The sequence below is a fragment of the Gavia stellata genome, chromosome 5, assembly GCF_030936135.1.
Source record: "Gavia stellata isolate bGavSte3 chromosome 5, bGavSte3.hap2, whole genome shotgun sequence".
Lineage (NCBI taxonomy): Eukaryota > Metazoa > Chordata > Aves > Gaviiformes > Gaviidae > Gavia > Gavia stellata.
In genome coordinates, this window is record NC_082598.1 from 40,731,879 (window position 1) to 40,758,796 (window position 26,918).

Here is a 26,918-nt window from a genome sequence, read left to right on the forward strand (position 1 = left end):
CTACACCCAGTTGAACAGACCAATCTTAGAGTAGATTCCAAATTATGACATTCCACATGCACAGCTGTTTGTGTAGATGACATTATTTAAGTCTGTGACAATGGATTGATTACTGTTGACTGGAAGTGTAATTAATCTCCAGAAGCCCTGAGGAAGAGGTAGCAGCAACCTATAACTATACAGCTTAGCAAAATAAAATTTGCATATAAAATGACAGATACAAAAAGAACTTACTGTTTCCATTTCTTTGCTACTACTATTTTTGAAGCATAAACTAGCTTGAAAGGCAATCTTAGCTTTCCTATTCTCCTGTTCAAACAAGAATTAACTAAGTGATTGACTGTGAAAAAATAAAATTTCCCTAACAAAATCTCTAACATAATGTTTTTTTCTGTTTTTTTGTTTGTTTGTTTTTCCGTGCTGTTAGCTTGGTAGCCACGAAGGAAACAGACAGTGCAAGATCTCGTAGCATGCCAATGTCGCCATCTGATTTCCTGGATAAGCTAATGGGTAGGATGTCAGGCTACGATGCAAGGATCAGACCAAATTTCAAAGGTAATTTCAAACCTAAACTTAAAGCTTTTCAGTATTTCAGTATTTCTTCTCACACAAATGCAGTTTCTGGAACAAATACGAAAATGAAAAAGTACACTCACTGAAAAAAAAAAGTGCCTTCTTTTGCTTTTCTTTGCTATGTCAGTTCATTTCAGCAGCAGTATGCTCTATTCCTGTCACTTTCACAGCCGCCCAAATGCAGACCTTTTGAAAATTTAGCTTATCACTAGATTTGAATTGTCTAATAAGGGTTGGTTTTCTTTTTCTTTTTCTTTTCTGAAGTGCTTGTTAATGGATTCAAATTCCCACCTTGGACTACCATAGCCTGAAGCACTCCAGAAAGCAAGTTCTGTGAAAGACAAGCCAAACCCTCATACCTGCCTGATCCTAACTAAAAGGAAGAGTGTGTTAATGACATGACCATCAGAGTCAAAGTCAAGACAGCTTATCTCAGTTACTAAATCTATCACCAAATTCTCCTGTGACATCAGATTCCTCACTCCTGTGCCCCAGTTCTGCTTTGAAATGGCAAAACGGACCATCTTTCCTCTTGTTCCTTTCCTTGTTCTCAGTTCTCCACTGAAACTGCAGGCTCTCAATACCTGGAATTGTCTCTTGGCATGTGCCTTTTATGTAGTTATCACAAAGGAGATTCAAAGAAGATTGAAAGTCCAAAGTTAGCAAATGCAATGATTAAATCTTCCGAGGGTCTTAGCACAAACCAGATTATCCAGACACAGGTATGCTAAAGTAGACTATTTAGTGAAGGATTATACAAACTATTATACAAACAAATACTACCCATTCTAACATTTGAAGTTTGGGAAGTTCAGGTAAATTTGACTACTCTTTTGTTAGAATACAAAGAGTCCCAATAATATAGTGGAACTATATTTAACTCTATTTCCGAAGCTTTAAATCAAGTTATCAGTCTTTAAATTTTCCAGAATATAAATATTTTTTTGAAAGAATAATCCTATTGTGATAAAAAATTATATTATTCTTACTCTGCCTTAGCTGCCTCCTCCTATGCTTTTCTTCTTGAGTCCAAGAGGTTCTCTTAGCTCTAACATTTCACTATAAGGCAGGTTTTACTCCATGTTTACTACAAAAATGTTCCCTCAAGCAGACAGGCCTTCCTCCTCTAAGTCATCTGTCACTGCCTTTCCATCTTAATTCTTATTCAGCACTAGTTTTTGTTATTTTTTGGTATCTCCAAGTCCCAGAAACTTAAGTGGGTATGACTCTAAAGCCATTGGTATTTGCTCTTTTTGCTAGAATTTGCCCAGACTGATTCATAAGGACCAAGTAAGTAGTTTGTCAAATTACTTCCTCATCAGTAAGCCATAAACAGTTGGTGCTGCATATATATGAATTTATTACCCACTATTTACTGCAGCTGGAAATGCTCTGCTTTTAATAAGGTAGCAGTGCTGATATTTCTCAGAAAACTATAAATGTGCACTGGAAATTCAAACACATCACTAAAAGATTTACAACAGTGATCAATATCCCTGATGACCATACAGAATAAGTTCCTTGGAATTTCCTTGCCAGAACTACTTTGAAGAATGTTCCAGTGCCTGGCTTCCTGGAGGGTTAATGTATCAAACAGTATTTGCAAAGTAATGCAAACCACTGTATTTCTAAAATTACTTTTTTGCATGAATGGTAGCTCTTAAATTATTTTTGCTCCTTATTAAAGTTACCTTGACTTGTTGCCACAGTATGCTCTTTAGCATGCAAACTGCAGGTCCAACCTAAGGTAAAGCTGTGCTGGGCAAAAGACCTCAGGCAAAGTCTAAGCACTGCAGTTTTTCTTCTTTGAGTCTCCTGAAGTCCTACAAACATCTATTTAAAAATGAGGAGCTTACAGCTTTACAGCTGATTTAGGGATTGGATTTTGGCGTTTGTAATAGACACCATGGAGTCACAATCTTCTGATGGGGCTACAGTGAAGAATAGGTAGATGGCTTAGAGATTAGCAAATTCAATACAGTACTTCTTGAAAGTATAATTCAAAAGACTTAGAGCCTTGTTTTGTAACTATTGAAATTTAAAGTGACAAAACCTAATTTGACATTGTTCTTTTTCAAAAAATGCACATTCTAAATCTTCTAGACAGCTATGCAGTTTGAACAAATCTGCCCAGAATGATTCGGCTCTATCAGTAAGAATAAGTATCTCCTTAAGTGACTTTGCCACTTTCTGGTTAGCTTTATTAGTCCTAGAACAAGTGCTGGGACTTAATGCTTTTTTGAGTTTTTAATCTGGCAACAGTTTTAAAGAAACAGAATGAGTACTAATAGGAGAACTCAGACAATAATTTTAAATCATTTGCTCTTCTAATAAAATTCCTATGTAGACCAGATATTTAACTCCCATCTTCTAGTCATAATTAATCTTAGTCAATAATACATAATTATATAATTTGTCTGAGTGCTCTGCTTTTGGATGAGGAATTCTCCATATCTGTTCTTGTTCAACAGAACAATAGAGAAGACTGTTGGTATTTATTTAGCTATGGAACAAACCAGAAAATTAAGAACTCTTGTAAAAACTTTGTTCCAGTTGCAAAATATTCTTATTTCCAGCACATTAAACCTATATCAAGGTGCTTCTCTTACTCAATTGTTCCACATCCCAGACTATACCTGTTCCTGCAAATATGGGAAATACTTCACCATCTTTCAAATTTGGACACAATTATGTAATCCATGTGTAAAAATTGTCACAGCCCCAAGATGCTCAGAATTAACCTGATACAGAAGAGGTGTTATATTTTTAAATCTATACAGCCCAGATTGCACCACTGATAACAATTTATTAAGGTGGAAATTTTGGCATTTACATAGGAAAGTGTAAAGTGTTCCTTGCCTTGATATTGCCAAACAGTATTCAGCAATCATTATTTTAGGAACTTCTGAAGCCAGGACTTAACTGAAAAAAAGTAATTTAGGTAAATATGTTCTTATGATCACTTCTGGAAGCTGTTTATACTTTTGGCCTTTCCAGTATTTTATGGCAACAAAATCTTACTGTTTTGGAATAGTGAAAAGTATCATTTTTTTGTTTGCTTTGAATTTCCCAACTATTTTACTCATTTTATTTCATGTGACATGTTGAGAAATGGAGGAAAAGGATTACTTCCTTGTGATCTTTACAGATTTGTATACTTTTGTATCGCTCCCTACCATATCCGTTTTCCAATGTGAAGAGTCCTGTTCTACTTAAGCTGTTTTTGTGCGGCAACATTCCATAGAATTTGTGATCGTTGTTTGAGTTCTTGACATCTCTTTTCTCACTAAAATATCCTTTTGAGGCGGGCAGAGGAGAAATTTTGAAGCATTCAGGACAGAAGTTCATGATCTACTTGTACGGTAGTCCATTGGGGTTTTTTACGTATTTCTTTGCATTCTCCTATCTTTATTGATTACAGAGCACGTTTCCAGAGAACCATCTATAATTAATCTAGCCTCTCTTTCCCGCATGGAAGTCATTGACTTGGAGCCCATCAGTAAGAATGCATAGTGAGGATTATTTGGTGTTCGACTAACACTGAATTTCATCAAATATTTTATTGCTTGATAGGTCAGTATTTTGTGATTTTTCTGCACCTCCTTGCAGACAGCTTTATATACAACCACCCTAAATAATCGTATACCAGAAGCAAAATTATATTGCTATATCTTCTTTTCTACATCATTAATATTGAAATACAAAGGTTCAGTGCAGACCATGGGGAAACTCACCAGCAGTCACCTAGCACTTTGAAAAATGGCTGTTTGTCCCTAACTTTAAATAATTTTAAAGCAAAAGGCCTATAAGAGAACTGCCTCTCACTTCATCAAGACTAATACCCTTAAAAAGCCTTTGACAAAAGATCATGTTGAAAAGTTTTTAACTCCAAATAAACCATTTTAATCAATTTAATGATATATTACAATTAAAATTCATATTTATTTAAATTAATTAGATTGCCTTCATCCACATGCTCATCAGCTCTGTCAGAGAGCCTCAGCATATCTGAGAGATGTTATTTCAGCAAAAATAATAGTAATCCATATCTCTTAATCATAACACTTCTTATTGTTTCTACCAGTTTGGCTGGTACAGAGGTAAGATTTACAGGGATAAAGTTCATTGTCAATGTCATCCACCATCATGCTTAAAGTCTGCTTTTCTTTTTTAATTCAAGTTATACTTGCTGGACATGGTACACATTTCCACTGATAACAAAACTGACACAGGTGATAGCTGACTCGCAGCAATTCATATTTCCACAATTTTGCAAAGATTTTTATAATGTCTGGCTTGATATCACCTCAGTCTGTCAGTTTGTTCCTGTTCACTTAGTCTGAAACATCTTCTACAGTCCTCATACAAATCTTCCACCAGAATGGCTCCAGTATTTGACACAGCTAGCAATTGGAGACAAATGCTGCCACAAATCACAGAATCACTACGGTTGGAAATGACCTGTAAGATCAAGTCCAACCATCAAAGAATTCATTTAGTTTTTCTGCTCTGACCTTCTTCACTTTCATGGATGCTTTTATATCTTAATCATCTTCTCTTGACTTCACCTTTCAGACCTTTGCAGGATTTTATTTTTAACGCCTTGCAGATAGCTATCATTGTTAGTTTTTCTGTCTCTAGTGAGTTTCAGTTCTATTTTTTTTTCCCTGTCCTTAATCTATGTTCACCTTGCCTGAGCTCCTGTGTTTGAATATGACTTCCAGTTTTAACAACTTCATTTATGCTTCTTTTTGACAATGCTTTGGGAAGTTCATTTTTACTCTCAGCACAGCATCTTTAAGTAATGTCTAAATCATTTGCAAGCTGCTTTTAGCTTCTCCTTTTATTCTCTTTTTAACTAGCTGTTAAATATATTTTTCTAATGCTGCTTTTGAAATTAAGCATCAGCGTTGTAGTGATTTAGGGTTTTTCTTTATAAAAGCAACTATGTTTGTTGATATAGGAAACTTACACTTTACACTATTTTAAACAAGATAGTATCATGACAAATTTGAAATGATGACAAGTACTATAACATGAAAGTGCTTGAAAGGAAAGCTGCCTTGCAAACAAATTATCTAACATAGCCAGAAAGTACAATTTTCTCCCTGACAGTTTTTATGACTCTGCCTTTGTTTGTCTCCCCTGTTTTTTCTTTTTCCCTCGATCGTTTTCAGGACTTGTCAACATCAAACTTTTACTGAATTCTAAGAAGTATTGGATATGCTCAACAGCTCTAAATAATTAACCAAATATCAAAGTGAAAATAGTGTCAAAGTGACTGCAGAGTCCTTACCTGAGAATTCTGCTCCATAGGTGTAGTCTTGTGTATTATAATGACTGACGTACACATAGTGATTTTTTTGTTGCAATTGCCATATAGTACTTAAAAACAATTATTGCCTTGAGGAAAGAAAGCTGCATGTTCCAAATTGTGTCCTGTTGGCAGAATTTTTAATGGACATTCTGATTCTTCAAGTATTTAATATCAAGTTCGTTGGTCACATTAGATTTTGCTAGTTGCAAACCACCAGCAATGGCAGAGCAGCTTTTTACTTCAGAGAGCCTAAACAAGAAATATTACATAAGGGTTTGTATGACCAGTCCTTAAATTCCAGATATAGCTTTTTCACTATTAGTGACTGTTTACACCTGCAAAAAGAAACCAGGTTTTCCAGTGGTGAACTGGATTATTGATAAAAGAATATCAAGGTGCAGGAAAGCGATAGAAAAACCTTGTTTCCACTGTACACAGACTGAAATTGATAAGAAATAACGGAGAAATTAGCATGCTCTAACACAATGCCATTTTTACAGACTCTTTCAGAGAAATAATTTAAAACCTTTTCCATGAAGAGACGATTCATTGTTCAGTTATCTTAATGACTGCTCTGCCACTACTGATGCTTCACAAATGCAAGATAAGACAGAACAACAGTTGACTGAAGACCCATGGTAACAGAAAATTCTGTTGAAATGGATTTGTAACCATTTTGTGGATTTAAAATAAATGAGAATGGAATCTAAGTCATTCTTTCTTATCCACATTTGTTCCTGTAAGCAGTAGAGATAAGAGCAGCAATAATGTATTTCTGTTACCAGTGATGACAGATAACATTAAAGGTAGCAGCTGTCTTGAGTGAAAGAGGTCACTTTTTCCCCTAATTGTTGTAAGAAGTTACATACATTTCTCACTGAAATGCACATAAAAATATTTTTACTATATAGTTCAAAAGAGATGTTGATTTTTTTGCATAGAATCATCTGTGCAAGTTTTTAATGAACTTTCACTCTTTTTTTTTTTTATTGCTAGAACTGGCCAATCAAGTAGTGTACCTTTGCGAAAAATTGAAAGGAATATTATCAGAAACCATTCAATTTAATTTTGCATTGAATAGGTTGTGAATGTAGCATTATTTCCTCCTAAGTCAATAAACGCTGTTTCATAATGGTTTCTATTTTGCAGTCACTCAATAAGCAATGATTCTGGAACAGGGATTGTTTTTTCTCTTTTGCAGGCCCTCCAGTCAACGTCACATGCAACATATTTATAAACAGCTTTGGATCCATTGCAGAGACAACCATGGTAAGATATTTTACTTCAAACAATCTTTAATGTTCAAGTTAAATATATTCCATGAGCTCAAAAGCTAGCTAGGGCTTCTCTTCACCTGAAGCTAAATGATGAAGGAAATCTATTTCTGAGAACAGAAAGTGAGAACATTTAATTTGGCAATTGATTTTTTTCTAACATAAAATCCATCATGGTACCATCAAACGCACAAGTAAAAGTAAAGCCAAGGGTTGCTTTTTTTGATTTCTCCATAAGTTTTATCTGAAAGTTGTAATGAACTCATTATTTTCAATTAGATAAGTATTAGTTTCTGTAGTGTTCCACCTTTCTAACCTCAAAAATGTCGATTCATTAAGTCGCTTTGTTAATAATATTTTATAATTTCATTAGATACAGTGCATATGGGCATGTATACTTTATTTTAAAAGTCCTTCCATAGAGCTATTGCACAGAGATAATAGAATAACTAAAACGGGGATCTGGTATATAAGATTTCATTAAGAATTCTAAGAATGGGGGAAATATAAGTGGATTGCACACTTTTTGTACATACATTTATAATTTGTTTATTAAAGAAAGGCAGGAGATAGAATACAAAAAGACTGGAGATTTCAAGGAAACAAGGAGAAAGGAAGGTCAAAGTCTGAAGACAGTAAAACTAGATATTGAGCCATGAACCAACAAAAATCACTTGGATAATCTTATTTAACAGGTGAAACATATATGCTAATAACTTAAAGCACAGATTTACTCATTAAAATTTGGTGAGAGTGAAGATACAGGCATTCTTTCTCCATACAAGCGCCTCCCATGTTTTGAAGAAAGGCAAATAAATACCTTTGAAAACAGTTACATAGCAATTTGGGAACAGAAAGGATCAAAATATAGACAGATGAAGGAAGAACTGTAGGAGTTTGTAAGATCCAAATATAGTAAATGCTCTGAAATCCCAACAATTTCAGGGGTCAGGATACATACTTGGAATGACAGAACACAGACTAAAAAAAAAAAAAAAAAAAGAAATAATACTAAGCAAAAGCCATCCTTCTGAATTACTAGTAAGAGCAAAAATGAGACCTTTGAATGTAGTCAAGGGCCTGTAGTTAGGAAACCAATAACATAAATTCATAAAGTCAAATATTTCTGCCCCCTCTCTCCAAAGTGATATTCACAGCTGCCTCATCTTTACTCACCTTGGAACACCATGGTAGATATTACTAAGAGAGGCAGATGATTTTTTTCAGGTAGCAAATTACTTTAATTTGTACTTAGGTGCCTTGCCAGATTGCAAATCCCAAACAGATTGACATGGCATGCAGGAGATTTATTCAGGTTCAATCAGAGGATTAAGCAATGCCCACATGATTAGAATAGTGCTCCACAGCTACTTTTTAACAGCTGTATGGTCGAATCTGGTGCAAAGCAGTAGCCAGACCACAGGGTCAGTGAAGTGAAAAGATTCAGCAATTAGATCACTATAAAAAGGATATTTGGAAAACTGAAGTTGCTACCACTTAAAAAAATTGTCCTGAACTTAGGAGGAGGATGCCTGTGTTCACATCTCAAGTGTATTTTCTCTCCAAAAAATGAGAATTATAAATGTTTCCTTTCAATACAACTTAATAAGTTAGTACAATGCTTCTATCTTATAATGAAATTACATTCTGTTCTGTGTTACCTTGAAAGCCAATTAAAACAGTCGAGATAGACTACAACCTGATCTGTAACAAATAGCTCCAGGGAGTACGTTAGAGAAAATACCAAACCTGGTCAGAACCACAGGGTTTTTCATACTATCAATTATATGCATTCAAAAACTGGACAATTAAGCAAACCTTGACCTTAGGACAAATGCTGCCTTCATGATGCTGGTACTCTGTTTATAATGTATTCACTGATACAGTTCAAAACAGACTTCTGCTTATGGTCAGCAGCTGTTGACCTCTTGGAGACTCAAATCTTCCTTTGCAGAAGAACAAATGCTTTTGTGTAGATAGGACTTTCAATTGTTTATTTTATTAGCTTTACTTCTCCCCAACACTGAAGACTAACATCTTCTGAAAAACACAAAAATCTTTCTATCTTAAAATTACAATCAAAACCATCTTGCATTATTTTACAAACTGAATTTCTGCATTGTTGAACAAAAGTCAATTCACTGCAGTTCAGTATTTTACCAATTACCACTATTTTATCAATTTTATTTACTATAGTCCTTAAAATTCAGGTACCTATGTCTTAATATTTATTCTAAATCTTTACACATAGAAATACTTATTAGAACAATTTATTAGACTCAAAAAGGAGTTTTATATTCTTGAGAAATACTTTTTTCCAAACTGTAAACAAAAGAGCTTAAGTAAGCAACGAGCGCAAAATAAAACCTGGTCACTAAACGGTACCTTGAAGTCTCACTGGTATTTAGGACTACCAGCTGAACAATGGGATATACGTATAATCTATTAGCTTTAAAGAAGTCCGAGTACATCATGCCATGTCCTTCACTGTCTTGTAATTGTTCTTGGCACCGTCAGTCTCTTCCTCCCTGTCTCTCTGGTTCTCTACTTCTCTCACCGATGACCAAAATCTTGGAGCTCCCTCTGCTGCCTCGGTTACATATAACACAGTAAACAGTTACAGAAAAACAATGGGTTAAAAAAATCCCCAAGATTGGCTGCCAAATAGCCCGGTGCCAACTTTACCGGACTTTATAGTTCTCAGTAAGGAAGAGGAGTTTGTCAGTGTGCAATGGGAACTTACACTGTGCAGCAGGAATCAGCTTTCAGGCAAGTGGATTCTCTTAAACTCATCCACACCTGGTCTAACAGATGAGGAGAGACAGCCAAACCAAAACAAAGTAGCGTTAATTTAGCTTACAGCTTGTTAACTCTGTAAATTGGTTCTTTCTTTCTTTTTTCGTGTTTTTTCCATCTCTTTCAACTTCTTTAGAGTTTTATTAGGGTTACAGTTATTTCATATTCCCTTTCTTTGTCTCAAAAGACAAATCAGATGGTTCATAGTGGGGAAAAGGCATGCCACCTCTTGCTAGGAAGCTGTGACCCTAGTTGAACCTAGGTAATTTTAAGTGATCATATGAGGAACTTAATTTATATCATGTATGCTCTGAGGAGGCAGAAAAAAAGTAAATCACATAATTTAAAACTCCCTTAAACAAACTTTCATCATCGGCACCACTTAGGGTCGAGCCTTGCCAATCTTTCTGTGTTATTGAGACAAATGGTAGTACCAGATCTGTATATGTCTTGATGATATTCACAAAGGGAGGATTTCACGCTCATCCTATAGCCAAGTAAAACTTTTACTGCTTTGCACACCTAAAGGAAAACCTAGGTCCAGTCCTTCGTTTTTTACATGTTGCTACTATTCTTTTTTTCACATAAGGATTTAGAAATCTTAAAGAATAACAGGAATTAAAAAAATATGCAAGCCAGAATAAAATAACTATTTCATGATATGGAATTAACATAACATAATTAACATAAATTAACATCTGAAGTTTTTTATTTAAAATAGATAGCGGCGTACCTAAGAACACTTAACCTTAAAAATCTGACAAATCTATCAGACTACTTGGTCGTGTACAGCTAAATGTATATTACCAATATGGGAACCATATCCTACAGGAAACCAAATCATTTTCCTATTGGTGCACCGGAACTTAAATTTCAGGTTTTATCACAACATCCTTGAAAGTTCCTTACACAGTTTCTCTTTGTAGCTCAAGCTGTGCTCAGCTTGTATTTGCACTGTATCTCCTACTTCTAAGAGATTTTCTGTTTGTTAAGAGCAGTGTCATAGACACTGTTGGCAGCTACCAACAACAAAAAAGAAGAGATTATTCAGTCTTACAGGGTGAGAATAATGCCAATGCCAACATTTACAGCTACAAATGTTCAGAGACAAAATACCAAATACATGAAGCAAAGGCTAGAGAATAGTTAAGCTGTGGGGCAGAGAGTAGGCCATACCAAAAAGCCTCCTTTTATTCTACTAAATATGACTGACCTTCCCCAAGGTTTTCTGAGTTTTAAAGGTCAGGAACAACACTTTGATCTTAATGCAGCTTTAGAGCAATATTTACTAAGTATGTATTAATATGCTTAGCATAATGCATGTGCTAAAAGTGCATTGAAAGGGATGCTCACTGAGAGACCTAATAGCAAATGACAACAGTGCAGCCAATTAACACATTAAAAAGCATATGTCTGGTATTTGTTCCTGCCACATTTTTGCTGATGGGTATTTCTTGACTCAGTCTGAAAAGAACTGTGTTATCCTGAATGTTGTTAGGAAGCAGGTGATAGACCTTTCTGTGCTCCCAGCACTAACGGGATTATGTTACATTTACAAATAAAATGTGCTTTTAACCCACATTAACCCATTTTTAAGCCATCTTAATTAGTCTCCTTTCATGAGTCACACCTCTTTAATTTCATTAGCTTCATCTTTCTTCAAGTGAGCATTTCTTTTTATGTTCTATTCTACCTGTTCTAGGTTGTCTCTAAATAGAGTACTTGAAAGGAGTGTTCACTTGTATGCATTGCAAAGCTCAATGCTGAAGAGTTTCACCAAATATTTTTCCGAAATGAATCATTTAGTTCATTGTCTCAAATAAAGGAAATAAATGTCTTCCTTTGGTGAAAATATGATGAAAAAATCTGTGTAATGGATACAGCAACGTGATAATACTGAAGTGACAGGCAGAAATATCTACACTGCACAATTTTTATCTCAGATGAGTGAACATGCAATAAAGGCCACTTTACAGTTTCAAAATTACAAAAAAACATTCAATTTTTTCCCCTGTTTGACAATTAACTCCCTTCTACCAAGGCACAGAGAAGTCAACAGATTGTTCTTGTATGAGTTTGGAAGGCGGATTATTTAACATCCTTTATTTTGTCATAAACTCGCTTCTGCTACCCTGAGCCTGGGTCACAGAGTCAGGAGTACACAGAGGTTTTTCAAATTCTAGCGGGTCTGCAGCTGTTCATTTTGTTGCATGACCAGATTAATCCATGCAAATCCCCCTGCTGAACCTGCATTCTAAGCAGACAGTGTCATACCACCCTCCCCAGATACAGCATTTATATTCCATATTTTACGGAAATTCTATAGGATGCAACCAAAGTGTGCTTGAAAAAGCACATTGTGATGCATACAGCCTATGAATTAGCAAACAAATAGCATCACTTGTTTTCCAATTTAAAAAAAAAAAAGTTCTATATCAGTTGGTTATATAAGCAGCAATGCAAAACACTGTTTTGGGCAGTTCTGCTCTGAAACTTTTAGTCTAGGATAACTTTTTAGAAGGGAATCTTGGAATTCAGATACCGTGTGGTAGAAGATATCAGGTAAAATGCTGTCTGGTATTACAACAGTGCAACAGCATGGTGAAGCAGAGCGGGACAAGGAGATGTTAGACAAAGGTAGCACAGCCAAATCCTGTCCATCTCACTGAGTTACAGGGTGTGGCATGGTACCAACTGCTTGCAACAGCTGATCAAGGGTGCGTATTGCGTATCGCTAATGGATGTTGAGAAAAAGAGGTGTTTTCAGGTGCCTATTGAGAATGAGACCAACTGGAGCTGTGCATGAAAAGATGAGAGTCAAGTATCTGATTTGCTGATGAACTGTAATAGATGGTGCAGCAGATGGATAGGTTGGGTGATGCTATGCATAGAAGAGGCTAGTACAGATGATACTGCACACAATGGTTATCAGGTATCAACAGCTGAATTTCCAAATCTGGGGAAAATTAGTTCTCTGAAAATCATCCTTACACAACAAGTTGGAAATAAGGAGAAATGATCTCACTGCATTTATCTCCTGGCCTCTGGGAAGCTTATGAGAATGACTGCACTATTCCATACCTTTTCCTAACCTTCTCTTTCTGTGTTACACAATGAGAGTATTCCTGTATTCTTTCCTGTCATCTATACTGGATTTTTCTTAGGAAATAACTCCAGCCTTTTGGGCTCCTTTTATGACTCTGAAAAAGTAAAGGAAATGTCATTTTTTCCTTTTTGATTCCTTCGATGATTTATAAATGATTCAGAAAAAAATAATAGACAGTGTTTGGATTGGATCATTCCAGAATTAAATTCCAGGAACTTGGACAGCAAATGGGCTTTGCACTGAAGAAAATAGTTTTAACTTATGTTTGGTTTAGGTTTGGACTAGCAAAAATGGCTGATTAAATTGATTTTTTAAAATTACCAGAAGCTTTGCCTTTGCTGGAGTTGATGCAAAGGCCTCTGCAGCAGCTGGTGGCAGGCTTCTTTCCCTGGCCCCTCAAGCCAGTGGTTTTTAAAGTGTTTTCAGAAGCAACTCTCCAGTGAGTTATTAGGGAGCAGGAGTGTTTATTCCTTGGTCAATAGAGTGTGATTATGATATTTGAAAAAGAGGCTCAGTTACAGGGATGGTTTCACATATTTTGTATGTTTGAAAGCCAGTATATTCAACATGGATGTACAGAAAAACAGAAATATAAACTATGAATAGAGACATGTCAGTAAAAAGTGAACAAATCATCTTGTCTTATTAAACATTAGGTTAATCTTTGTTGTTTGTCACTGTAAAACAGCAACAAAGCAACTCAAGACCAAGTCTCAGGTTTATTTTAGATAGCATCCTGAGGCCAAATTCTGCTGAAAGCTCAAGAGATATAGTGCAATTTTATATAATAACAGAGTGCATTTGTCTGAGAAAATGCTGGAAAAATACCAAGGACTTGTTTTCAGGTCTCAAAACCTGCCATCTCTAGATATATTTTCAATGTTTATGAAGAATTGAAACTTCCTGTATGAAAGGAAATTATTTCATGCAGTCAACATCACTAGATTGACTGTGAAGTTACGGTCTAGAATAAGTGATACTGCAACGATGAAAAGCTGCTTGAAAAAGTTTTGGACATTTTCGATAGCTTTAGAAGAAAGTACTGTCATAGAGGATCCAACTCAGTTGTTAGTGTGCCTTTGCAGTATTAATGGAAATGTAAAAGTGATGCAAGGACTGAAAAGAACTATGAACCAGTCATACGTATGAAAATATAGTAAGTATCTACAGTAAAGCAGAAGTTCAAACTGACAGTTTTCACTGACAGCAGCCATGTAATGGGCACAAACAGAATAAAGGTGTGGTCCTTTTGCAACAAACAGATGCCTTTAAAGCAGAATCTAGAAACATAATATACCAGAAGGTTTCCACAATGAAATACTAAAATTCCCATTTCAGTTGTTCTAAGCTGTAAACTGGATTAATTTTTGTGGTTGTGACCCATAATTTATTTCAAGATTTTTCAGAAGAAGATGAATTGGAATAGGTTTTATATTTATCCCAGTAAGGCTTGGTGGCTGAGTCACAGCCAACTTCTATAATGTTTTCTGGAACTTGGAGCTGAAATTCAATGGGATCTTTATGCATATGGAGAATAAATATCTAAGTCAGAAATAAAGATTGCTGGTTTCATTTAACTTTCCCTGCTGATATAAACTGATCATCTGGATCTTAATACCCATCTATAAGGGTAACTTATGACTAATTTCAGACCTATGTGGTGCTGTCAAGGTTTTCAGACAACTTTTATTACTTGCTGCCAACAGACAAGAGGTAATCTCTCAAGTTTCCCAACATGCAAGAACAGTGTTTCTAGACTATGGCACATGCAGAAGACAGGCACTCTGAGCTCATGTAGAAAAGCTGCAGGTGGAGACTGACAACAGGTTTTCTCATTTCGAAACAGACTGCTCTTTGCTGATCCTATTTTTGTGGTGCCTGCAGATGCAGTTCCCTACCTACGAATTAAATTAATTGAAGAGAACTGCATACAGATTTTTAAAAAGCAAACACGGATAGTCTTCACTTCCTAAATTTTAGCAGGTTTTTGTCATTCAGTTTAACAAAAGACTAAGACATGATGCTTAAACACTTTGGTACTCTTTGACAATACATAAATCCACAAGTAAATGTTTTCATTAACGAAAAACAGCAACAACAAAATGTTAAATGTTGAATAAAATCTCCAAGATTCTTCATGAAAAACAGCTAGCAGTTTACAGTCCCAACTGTCACACAAAACATGGAAAATACTCCACTACCTCAGACCTAGTGCTGAAAGCTGAGTGGCTGTATCCACTTGTTCGAGCTGGGCATCCACAAAATCTCTCTTCAGCTACCACCAGATACATAGGGTATCTTCTGCTTTGACTTCCTAGTCCTGGGATAAATGTCAAATCAGGTATACAACTATCTCTACCAACTTCAGGTATACCTAATTCTGTAAATGTTTTAGAACACGTCAGTCAGAGATTGTTTCATAGGGCTAGGGAACAGGCAGCAGTGGTAGTCTTACACTTGTGTGCTGGGCGATGTTTTCTTAAATTTTTACTTACGTTAAGGGAAACTAGCTTCAAATATTTTTTACCTCATTTGAAAAAAAGACTGAATCCAGACCTGCAGTGACCTTAGTACTCTAAGCCTAGGAGTAATTGTTCTGTTTTATTTAAAATAGATAAATATTTACCAGGACAGGTGTCATCATCAGCTCTTCCAGACATACTATAGGAAATAATTTTCTCATTCTCTCTGGTCCATTTTAACAAACGTTCTTAAAGATTTTACAAAACACTTTATACAATACGGAAAGCTGAACACCTCAATTTAAAGGCACCAAATTTTCCATTTCCCCATAGCCACATATTACAATTATTAGGAACAGATGGCTTGAAGGGACCTTCTACATCATCAGTGCAAGCCCTTGCTACTGCAGACAATTTTGCATTATAATCCTATTCATCACATGTTCTAATGCTGTCTAAAACTCAAATGGTTTCTTTACATGCCTGCCCTTATGAAAGGTTCTTCCAGAATCTTTATCTCCTCATTCCAAGGGAGACTTAGCCTTTAGCCAAATTTTTATGTCCTGTGTTTACCTACATCCACCTGATCTTGTTCTAGAAAAGCTGGAGAAAAGTTCACACCTCTTATTACCTCTTACCCATGCTTGCTTACAATGATTCTTCTTTCTCTGACTGCTCTTTTTCACTTAAAGGAAAAGCCATGACTTATACAGTACTGCACTATGAAAGCCTATGGCATTACTCCCATCCCCTCCAGCATTTTCTTACTTACTTTTACATTTTTATATTAATCTTTTCAATCTGTTTGAATAGCAGCTATCAGGTTAGCTGTTGCTAAAAGTCTATATCCTGCTATAGCAGCTACAGCATTACCCAGAAAAAGCTGTGAAGATAACGAATTTGCAAGCTGAGATCTACTCGGTCACTATTGTAGAAAATCTGAGGATCTGTGAAAATAAGATCACTACATAGCTCTGTTCACATTGTATGAGGTATGCTGTTTATGAAGTTTCATAGTTTCTCATAATCATACAAGAAGATTAATTCCATAGAGGTTATGATTGTGTAACACATGATGTTTCTTTAATTTTTAAGGACACAGATACCAACGTAAAGACATTGTAAAAAAAAAAATTCAAAAGACTAGGCCAAAAGAAATAATTTTTCAAATATCATTAGTGTAGCTGCCTCATGATGTATATTTAAGCAATGGAAATTAACCTTATCATGATATATGGGGATTTTGTCCTTAAATCCCATTAACGCTTACAGGAGTTAAGTCCATAAATCCCCATCTATCACTGCAAGAATATAGCCTTTCTCCCTCATTTTTGCATGAACCTGCAATTTACTAACACTTCATTTACAGAAACAAAAGCTACAGTCAGCTTTAGAATAACTGTTAAATGAACCTGAATTAAGAAAATAAAGGATTTTCAGAATGTCACCTTTGTTCCTTATTTCTGTTCTTGAGTCTTGTAAATATTTGCTGGAAAATTTCTCCACTACGAACACTTTACATGAAACATTAACCTTGAAATTCTTTCCTTGAATAAGTTTGAGTTATTTTGGCATCATTTAAAAATTCAGTTCTGCTCTCATGTCTTCATTCTGTTCTGAATACTTGGTACTTCATGCACTCCGGGTGTGCATTTTTAATTACAATAGCCAAAGTAATCACTCAGCATGAAAGAGCTGTGCACTCAGGTTTTTCATACATCATACCCATACTGCAAAGACATATCCTAAGTCATATCCAAAAAGTTGAAACCATTTTATAATACTTTAAAATTAAACAGTAAAATTATACAATTTCTCAAAAGAGCTTGTAAGAATCTGTTTTCTACATAGCCTTTTTCCTTTTCCAAAGACAATACGCAGCATGCTATCAAATATGGTCATTAACAGCTGGTAGAACAAGAAGTATTATGAGATTGTGATTCAGGCTTTAGTTTTCTTTAAAAGCCAATACAGTGACAGCAAGATGTGGGCTGATATGCATTTCTTACTGACATGCCCCTCCTTATGTCATTACTGGCTTTGTAATGGTGGTGCCAGATCTCTTCTTTTTTCCCCCTCAATCCTTCTAGATTCTAATACCAATTTACACAATAGTAAAACTCAGCATCTCTGAGACAGTTTGGTTTCTTCAACAGCACAAAACAACCCTCACTTATCACGTAGTCCTCAGCAGGTCCAGTCATCTCCTATAGCACAGAAATTGAGTTCTGTATCTTCTCTCACTCCCAAGCACTTTCCTTTGTCCCTTCAGGTAGTTAACCATCTTACCCAGGAAGCGCTACTGCGCCATCTAGATTCACCAGACAGGTGTCTCTAGACAGGGATCTACAGATTGTCACCTTCCTCGCTCTCTCCAAATTGCAGATAATCCCAGCTCACGGGCTTCTCTGCTCCTTTGCCTCTAGTGCTCCAGCTTGCAGAGGCTTTTACTGTCTCAACTTCATCCAGGGCTTTTGACACAGCAAAGCCAACATAAATCAGCTCCCTCTAGCTGCAGCCTTCTCCATGGTTTGGAAAGGTCCCAACTTGCAAGCCTCTACAAAACATTATCAAACCCCAGGAGCAAATTTAATCCCATATCTTTCTTTCCCGGAAAAAAACAGCCAGCTACCACCTCAAGGCATTTCTTATCGGAGACTGTGAGCCAGTGTGAACAGATACTGATCAAACACTTTTCACAATCATGAAGCTATTGAAGGTGAATTAAAACCAAATATATTGAATGCAAGTAGCTGAGAAAAAGTATGTATTCACTATTTCTTCTTTACCTGTTTTTAATGATAGAACAATAATCTTCAAAAGCACTTCTGCGGAATCTGAATTTATTCCCTTGCTTTAAAAAATAAGCAGTCTTTACATTGCCTGATCTTTCAGTCACTAGATTTCTTTTTCAATTAATAGATTTCCAAAATGTAAATTTATAGGAACATATGAAAGGTAATATATTGGCATAACAGAATTAGTTTAAAAAGATTTCTAGTCTGCTTTCCATCTACAAATATTGTATGCTACAATATGTGGGATCTCTCACAATCTTCTTTTTAGTTGCTCTATCTTCTTTTATAGGTTTAAAGCTACTTGACTCCTAGTAGGATTGAAGGGATAGAATACTGAAAATTTGATGTTTCTAGCCAGTCTTTACTAGTTCCCTGTTTTGCAATATATTTTTCCTTATTTTTGTGAATGGTATGAAACTACAGTTTCAGAAAACTGAACATATAAAATACATAATCTGCATGCCTTGATATAATGTATATTATATATAATACATATATATCTATAACAACACTGTTCAAAGTGTATGTTTATACTTTACACTGGTTAAGTCTTTCATTCATTTTGGATAATTTTACTGCAATTTTAAACTATTTATACTAGACCTTGCAGTCTAACAAGACTGTTTCCCAGCTTAGCAAAATGTAGGGAAAATGTTTCAGATTTGTGCCTGTGACTACTGTTCTGGTATGACTGCAGTATTACAAACCACAGTATTTGAGATCTATCAAAATAAGTTTAGGACTGGCTTTTCAATGAGTAACCTCTGCTTCCGCCCCCTTCATCATGGACCTAGTGGAAGCCCATGAATTTGACATTTCTTTTTTCTCCCTTGCTACTCGTCTAGACCCACATGCAGTGGTTCACAAAGTTAATTTCTTCATGAAAGAAGCAGGTTAGCAAATGGATACTGAACGGAGTTTGTGCCTGTTCAAGATTTATTTAGTTGCCTAAGTGCATTTAGTGATTTTAGACATGGCCTTAATAATCCCTAAGAGTCCCTGGGTTGTCTAGGCTGGTAGAGGTATCATAGGATTGCAGGAGACATGCATCTTTTTGAGCCAGTAGCTGAAAGGCAGAATATCTTAGGGCTTTTCAAATGCCACTAGATGTCTTTGAGTAAACAAACAAATTGTTCCCTTTCTCCTCAATACTGGTACAGTTCAAATGCACATTAACTTTTATGTGTTGCCATGGCATCAGTGTAGAACCTCTAAAATAACATGATTTTTCTGACAGATTTCTTGGTGCGCTTCATGCCTATCAATAAATTTAAAGACAACTCATACCTAATCAAGTTTGTTTAAAGTTAGAGATATATCCCTTCCTACGGACCATTTTAGCAGGTGTTCAAGCTGCTGGAGTTAGTAGGGTCTGCTTCTGGACTAGAGCTAGTTCAGCTTTACCGTTTATTTTACCCTATTTACCCTATTTTAGACAATGTCATATTTACCTACCAACACAAGAAAGGCTGCAGGGAAAGTTAGTATGGAATTCCCAAATTCCTATTTGATCTAATTGCATTATATTTCCCTGAGGAGGTGAAACAGAGAATGATTTCAAATACATGTTTCCAATAAAGATTTCTACTATTAGCCCATTCAGTCATTCATTGAAACCAGTCATATTCTAAGTGCTAACATACAAAATGTAATAATAACACCAAAAATTCATCTGAACAAATGAATAATCTCAGAAAAACCCGACTTTTCACTTAGCAAGAAATACCTTCTGCTGTTAGAGCAAAAGCATCTTCAGGGACACATCACTTGTCTGCAGAAAAAAAAAAAAAGAGAAAAGGGAATCTTTTGTCAGCTGAGAACATGGCAAAGATCAATGAAGACAGAAGCTTAGTGCATGATGTCATGTCCATTTTTATCTAATCCCTTATACTACTGCTTGAATGTGCAAACATTTTAAAAGTCCCTGAGCTAAAGCTTAGAAAAGCAATTATATTGAACAAGTTGCAAAACGTGATTTTAGTATAATGCATCAGGAGTTGGGAACACACAACTTCCATTAAAAATGGAAGTAGTATATTCAATCTGCAATTAATAAATATTCTAGGACATGCAGTAAGAGCTGTGACAAACAGTATTATACAGTATATCAGTAGTGTGTTTAACTAATTTTTTTAAGAGTAAACATCCTAGATATTAACTATCTTTGACTTTTGATATGACAATTATTTGCGAGCACAGAAAGTAAAATCCAGCCATTGCTACTGATAATAAACCAGAAAAAACCCCTACACTAGAATTAACTAAACCTGTCCATTTTGCAATGTTCCATTTTGCAATGTTTCCATTCAATGTTGAATTCAACAGATTTTGACTGTTTTGTAATAAAGACAATGGAGTCAGAAGCTAAAAATCAAGGAGTCCTCACAGAAACTAGTGACTATATTCTTCTTTTAGCTATGGGTTGAATGACAAAGACTGATAGCTCTGTATTAGTAAGCATCCTATAAGTGATCCTATACTTTCAGTAAGGGAAAGACTGAACTGGAATAGTGACAGAACAGTTCTCATCCTCCAAACCATTAGCAGTGATGGTAAATGAGATATTACTCAACCCAGAAGAAAAGCAAGCAAGCAACATTCATCCGTCCCAGGCAGAACGTTAACAAAGGCCATACCACTTCAGAATCCCAGGTTATAAAATCAGGTGACACACCTAGGAAGAACACTTGGTGCACAAGTAGTGTATATACTTATTTGCTGAACTCTGAATTTTTATTTTGTAAGGGAATAAAAGACGTATATTACAGGTAGCAATATTGAAGTCCTAGTTTTAGCTAGTTCTTTGCCAAGCAAGTTCTAGTTCTATGGACCTCAATATGAGTATTGCTGGGCAGTTATTGGAGTCAAACTCTGCAAAGGAATTAGACAAAATTTAAATAAAACTTTAACAAAACTATTCACAGGACACCCACCTGGATACCTACTAGTTAAGAAGTGTAAGAAAAACAAAAACCCAAAACAAACAAAAAACCCAGAAAGATTAAAACTATTAAAGAACACCTTAAAATCTGATTTATACAACCATGGACAAAGAAAGAGAGAGCTCTTCATCCAAAATCCATCAAAAATCTTTTCTGAATAGCTCAAATAATTTCCTAAATCTTTCTGAGATCAGAGGCAAGTTAGCCCTCGCCCAAATCCCCAAACCATCTGGCCTGTCCTACTTAATGGAGGGGGTAAGAGCACCCACCATTTTCAAACTAGTCTTGGATTAAAGCTTTTATGCATGAACAGAATAGGCCTTACTGCTCATCCTCAGCCTGCAAGGGCTCAAATCTAGAGATCACAATCACCAACAAAGTGCTTAGCCATCTAACTTGAGGCAGGACTAGACAGGAAAGTTTTCCATGTCTTTGTGTATGGAACTGCATACTCGCCCTTATACAGCAAAACTGCAAGAGTCACGGGATTAGAAAGAAAAATTGCAAGAGAAAGGATTTCTCCTAAGGCCCATCAATGAAGACATTCCTTTCTGAGGGAGGAATCCTGTGGTTCTGGAAAATTCACAAAGTTGCTTCCTAGTGAGGGAGTGGTGCAGTACTGCAGTTGCTCCCAGCCTCTCTATGGGTTCTGTAGTTCCAGAGTGAGAACAATAAGGTCATCCTTAGTTTTACCCACTGCCAAAATCAGTTCTGGAAAGAGAGCTTCCACCTATGGAATTATCCAGGGACAGATCATCAGGAAGGATTGTGTGAGTCAGACAAACTCTTTATCATAATCAACAGTATATCTACATTGCTTCTTTTAATGAATGCCCTACAGCTATTCAGTTCAGAAAAGCATGTTCTTAGGGATGTTTGGCATTAGTCATATCTTGTTACTCTAACACAGATTTGACATGTCAATTAAAGTTAAGTACTCAGCATTCAATTTAAATCACAGTTAATTTCTCTTTAGATGCTACGGTAAATCTCTGACAGATTAATGAGTTACAGTTAATGGTGGAACATGGAGCCTATTGCAAATTTTTTTCACTCATTAATTGAACTGCCATACAGCATAGATATATGCACTATCCTTGCTGCAGTTCAGACCTGTAATAATGCAAAGATGTAATAAAAAATAAAGAAAAGTCCCCTTATTTGCAATAATAAATCATACCAGTGAAAAGATCACCAATGTTTATTAGCATGATAAGCAAAAGTATGAGCCATTTCAGTCCAGCCTAAACTTATTGATAATTAAGGCTGGTTTTTTCCTTAGATTTAAAATGTTTTCTCCCCCTAGTGTTTACCCTTTGATATATTTACAGATGGCAATCAAGTCATCAATCAAGTCATAATACAAATCCTTTGTATTACCAGTTTAAAGAAATCAAACTTTTCATGTCTACTCTCACAGCCAGTTCAGCTAGCCTGTCCAGTCCTATAGCACCCTTTTCTGCAACTTCTTCTATATATTCTTTTTCCGAACATGCAGGACTACAGATGAGGCCTCACCATAAAGAAGCTCAGTAATCATGGAATTCCGACTATTAAGCATGAGGAAATACAGGGGAATCCTTCAGATTACACAAACTATATTTACATTTCTCACATGTCCGTGTGAATTTCAACGGTCTTCTCCTACTTCGATTTTGCAATGACATTGGTGACCTGCATGGAAAATGACGTACCAATTTGAAAGGCTTACTTAAATTTAAATACTTGAGTTTCTATACTAGCAAAATTTCATCAAAGGCATATGGAAATCATTAGCTGAATAGCTTTTGGTCCAGTCTGAATTTTTCAGATATGTGAAGGAAAACTAAGGAAACTCCATCCATTTACCCAAAGTAATTGGGTACCTAAAGTGCAGCCATGGTGCTTAGGGCCAGTGAACAAATTTAAAATGGAAAGATGTTATTACCACAAAGTACTAATATTCCACAGGGCATCCTGGCTAATTATACTAATCAAGGCAGCAATAAAAAGCATGTCAAGTTGCATGTTTTCCAGAGACTGAAGTAGCAACTTTAGAAAATCTCACCAGTAAAAACTGAAATTATTTATGTGTTCTGTAATATAGTAGCTTTTCATGTACAGCAGTGAGAATAAGAAAGCAAACCTGAGAGAGAAGACAACTATGACAACCTGTACCCATCAAGTCCTCACATGGTACTACCTTTGTATTAATATAACCAAGCCCAAATTCATCCTCGACTTTTTGTGAAATTTTCTCTGATAGTATTCTAAAGTAAAAAAAAAAAAAAAAAAAAATTTAATTCTACCTGTGTTAAACCAGGAAAGCATATGTTACAAGGGGAAAACTCACCTTAGAAACTGTGAAATAAGTTAGTATTATGTTTTTAATGTTGTTCCATAACAGTAACAAGTTTAGTACTATACAGGGTTGCACAGCACTCACCTGGTTCAGAAAATAACAATTTTTTGCTTAGTTTTCCATTTGTTCTTCCAGTTGTGGAGTTAGTCTTAAGTCTAACAATTTTTCTCCACCATATTACATTAAAAATTAACATACTAAAGGTAAAATTGCTCAGGGCTTTTAATTAGCTTGTTGCAAGCATCTTATTTAACAAATTACATCAAGTTTAAGAAGTCAAAGTATATTGAAGATAAAATGCATAAGGCGACCATAATATTTTGTAGAACAAAGGCCAAATATATTTTTCATTTACCCAAGAAACAAAATGGAAAATGAAGTGACATATGATCGACAACATTCCTTTTTAGGCTGGTGTACCAAGGATGTTTTGCTGAAATATGAAACGACTAATACTATTTCACTAGCAACTGAATACTTTATAACTCAGCACCTGATAACTTTTTTTTTTTGGCGGGAGGATAGAGAGAGTAGAATGATAACACACACGCAGCTGTATGACCAAATAGTCTCATTCCCTATGGTGTGATAAACAAATTCAATAAAACAAATAGCTCATTATAGTTACAAAATTACACTTACTTTGAAGTGGCCCTTCAAGACATTGGTTACTTTTTTAGGCCAGGATTCCCTTGGGTCTCCTCTTCCTCACCTACTTACACCATTGAAATCAATCCCTTTTTCCCCCATGACTCTAGTAGTTCGTTCTAGTTCTGCCTGACTTTTACTCCAGGTCACTCTGCTAATTTTCATTCCTCACTTCAGCCTTCATGTAAGCAGCTCTTTCCAGTATGTCTGTGATATCTTCTTAGGGACAGAGGATCATATCCAGCTTTCATTACCAGAAAGTGCCATAGTTATCAGATTAAAAAAAATTCTTCACAGGAACAATATTTCTCATAGAATCACAGAATGGTTTGGGTTGGAAGGGACCTTAAAGATCATCTAGTTCCAATCCCCCTGCCATGGGCAGGGACACCTCCCACTAGACCAGGTTGCTCAAAGCTCCATCCAACTTGACCTTGAACACTTGTAGGGTTGGGGCATCCACAACTTCTCTGGGCAACCTGTTCCAGTGCCTCACCACCCTCATGGTGATGAATTTCTTCCTTATATCTAATCTCAATCTACCCTCTTTCAGTTTAAAGTCATTACCCCTTGGCCTATCACTACGTGCCCTTGTAAAAAGTCCCCCTCCAGCTTTCTTGTAGGCCCCCTTTAAGTACTGGAAGGCTGCTATAAGGTCTCCCCAGAGCCTTCTCTTCTCCAGGATGAACAATGCCAACTCTCTCAGCCTGTCCTCACAGGAGAGGTGCTCCAGCCCTCTGATCATCTTGGTGGCCCTCCTCCGGACTCGCTCCAACAGGCCCATGTCTTTCTTATGTTGGGGGCCCCAGAGCTGAACGCGGTACTCCAGGTGAAGTCTCACGAGAGCAGAGTAGAGGGGGAGAATCACCTCCCTCGACCTGCTGGTCACACTTCTTTTGATGCAGCCCAGGATACGGTTGTCTTTCTGGGCTGCAAGCACACATTGCCAGGTCATGTGGAGCTTCTCATCAACCAACACCCCCAAGTCCTTCTCCTCAGGGCTGCTCTCAATCGATTCTCCGCCCAGCCTGTATTTGTGCTTGGGATTGCCCCAACCCACATGCAGGACCTTGTACTTGGCCTTGTTGAATTTCATGAGGTTCGCACAGGCCCACCTCTCAAGCCTGTCAAGGTCCCTCTGAATGGCATCCCTTCCCTCCAGGGTGTTGACTGCACCACACAGCTTGGTGTTGTTGGCAAACTTGCTGAGGGTGCACTCAATCCCACTGTCCATGTCACTGACAAAGATGTTAAAAAATGCCAGTCCCAATACTTATCCCTGAGGAACAGCAGTGGTCACTGGTCTCCTCTTGGACATCAAGCCACTGACTACAACTCTTTGAATGTGACCAACCAGCTAATTCCTTATCCACCAAGTGGCCCATCCATCAAATACATGTCTCTCCAATTTAGAGACAAGGATGTCATGCAGGACAGTGTCAAATGCTTTGCACAAGTCCAGGTAGATGATGTCAGTTGCTCTTCCCATATCCACCAACGCTGTAATCCCATCATAGAAGGCTATCAAATTTGTCAGGCACAATTTGTCCTTAGTGAAACCATGTTCGCTGTCACCAATCACCTCCTTGTTTTCCATGTGCCTTAGCATAGTTTCCAGGAGGATCTGCTCCATTATCTTGCCAGGTACAGAGGTGAGACTGACTGGCCTGTAGTTCCCTGGGTCTTCCTTTTCTCCCTTTTTGAAAATGGGGGTTATGTTTCCCCTTTTCCAGTCAGTGGGAACTTCACTGGACTGCCACAACTTCTCAAATATCATAGATAGTGGCTTAGCGACTTCATGCACCAGTTCCCTCAGGACCCGTGGATGCATCTCATCAGGTCCCATGGATTCGTGCACCTTCGTGCACCTTCGTGCTCCTTAGATGGTCTCGAACCAGATCTTCTCCTACAGTGGTCAGTTCTTCATTCTCCCAGTCCCTGCCTTTGCCTTCCGTGACTTGGGCAGTGTGGCTTGAGCACTTGCCAATGACAACTGAGGCAAAAAAGTCATTGAGCACCTCAGTCTTCTCCATATCCCATGTAAACAGGTCTCCCATTTCCTTCCAGAGAGGGCCCACATTTTCCCTAGTCTTTCTTTTATCACCGATGTACCTATAGAAGCTTTTCTTGTTTCCCTTGATGTTCCTGGCCAGATTCAATTCTATCAGGGCTTTAGCTTTCTTAACCTGATCCCTGGCTGCATAGACAATTTCTCTGTATTCCTCACAGGCTACCTGTCTTTGCTTCCACTCTCTGTAGGCTTCCTTTTTGTGTTTGAGTTTGTCCAGGAGCTCCTTGTTCATCCATGCAGGCCACCAGACATTTTTGCCTGACTTCCTCTTTGTCAGGATGCATCACTCCTGAGCTTGGAGGAGGTGATCCTTGAATATTAACCAGCTTTCTTGGGCCCCTCTTCCCTCCAAGGCTTTATCCCATAATACGCTACCAAGCAGATCCCTGAAGAGGCAAAAGTCTGCTCTCCTGAAGTCCAGGGTAGTGAGCTTGCTGTGCTCCCTCCTCACTGCCCTAAGGATCTTGAATTCCACCATTTCATGGTCATTGCAGCCAAGGCTGTCCTTGAGCTTCACATTCTCCACCATCCCCTCCTTGTTGGTGAGAACAAGGTCCAGCACAGCACTTCTCCTCATTGGGTCCTCTATG

At 36.9% G+C, this 26,918-nt stretch overlaps 1 protein-coding gene across 2 annotated transcripts in view; it reads left to right on the top strand.

Annotated features, from left to right (window-relative positions):
* The first annotated feature begins 470 nt into the window (after window positions 1–470).
* Window positions 471–26,918, top strand: part of GLRA3 (glycine receptor alpha 3) — a 69,726-nt gene continuing 43,278 nt past the window's right edge. For both annotated transcript variants that reach the window (XM_059817807.1, XM_059817808.1), the window contains exons 1-2: window positions 471–555; window positions 7,092–7,159. In XM_059817807.1, coding sequence (XP_059673790.1) covers window positions 471–555; window positions 7,092–7,159 — 153 coding nt within the window. The remainder of the gene's footprint in view (window positions 556–7,091; window positions 7,160–26,918) is intronic.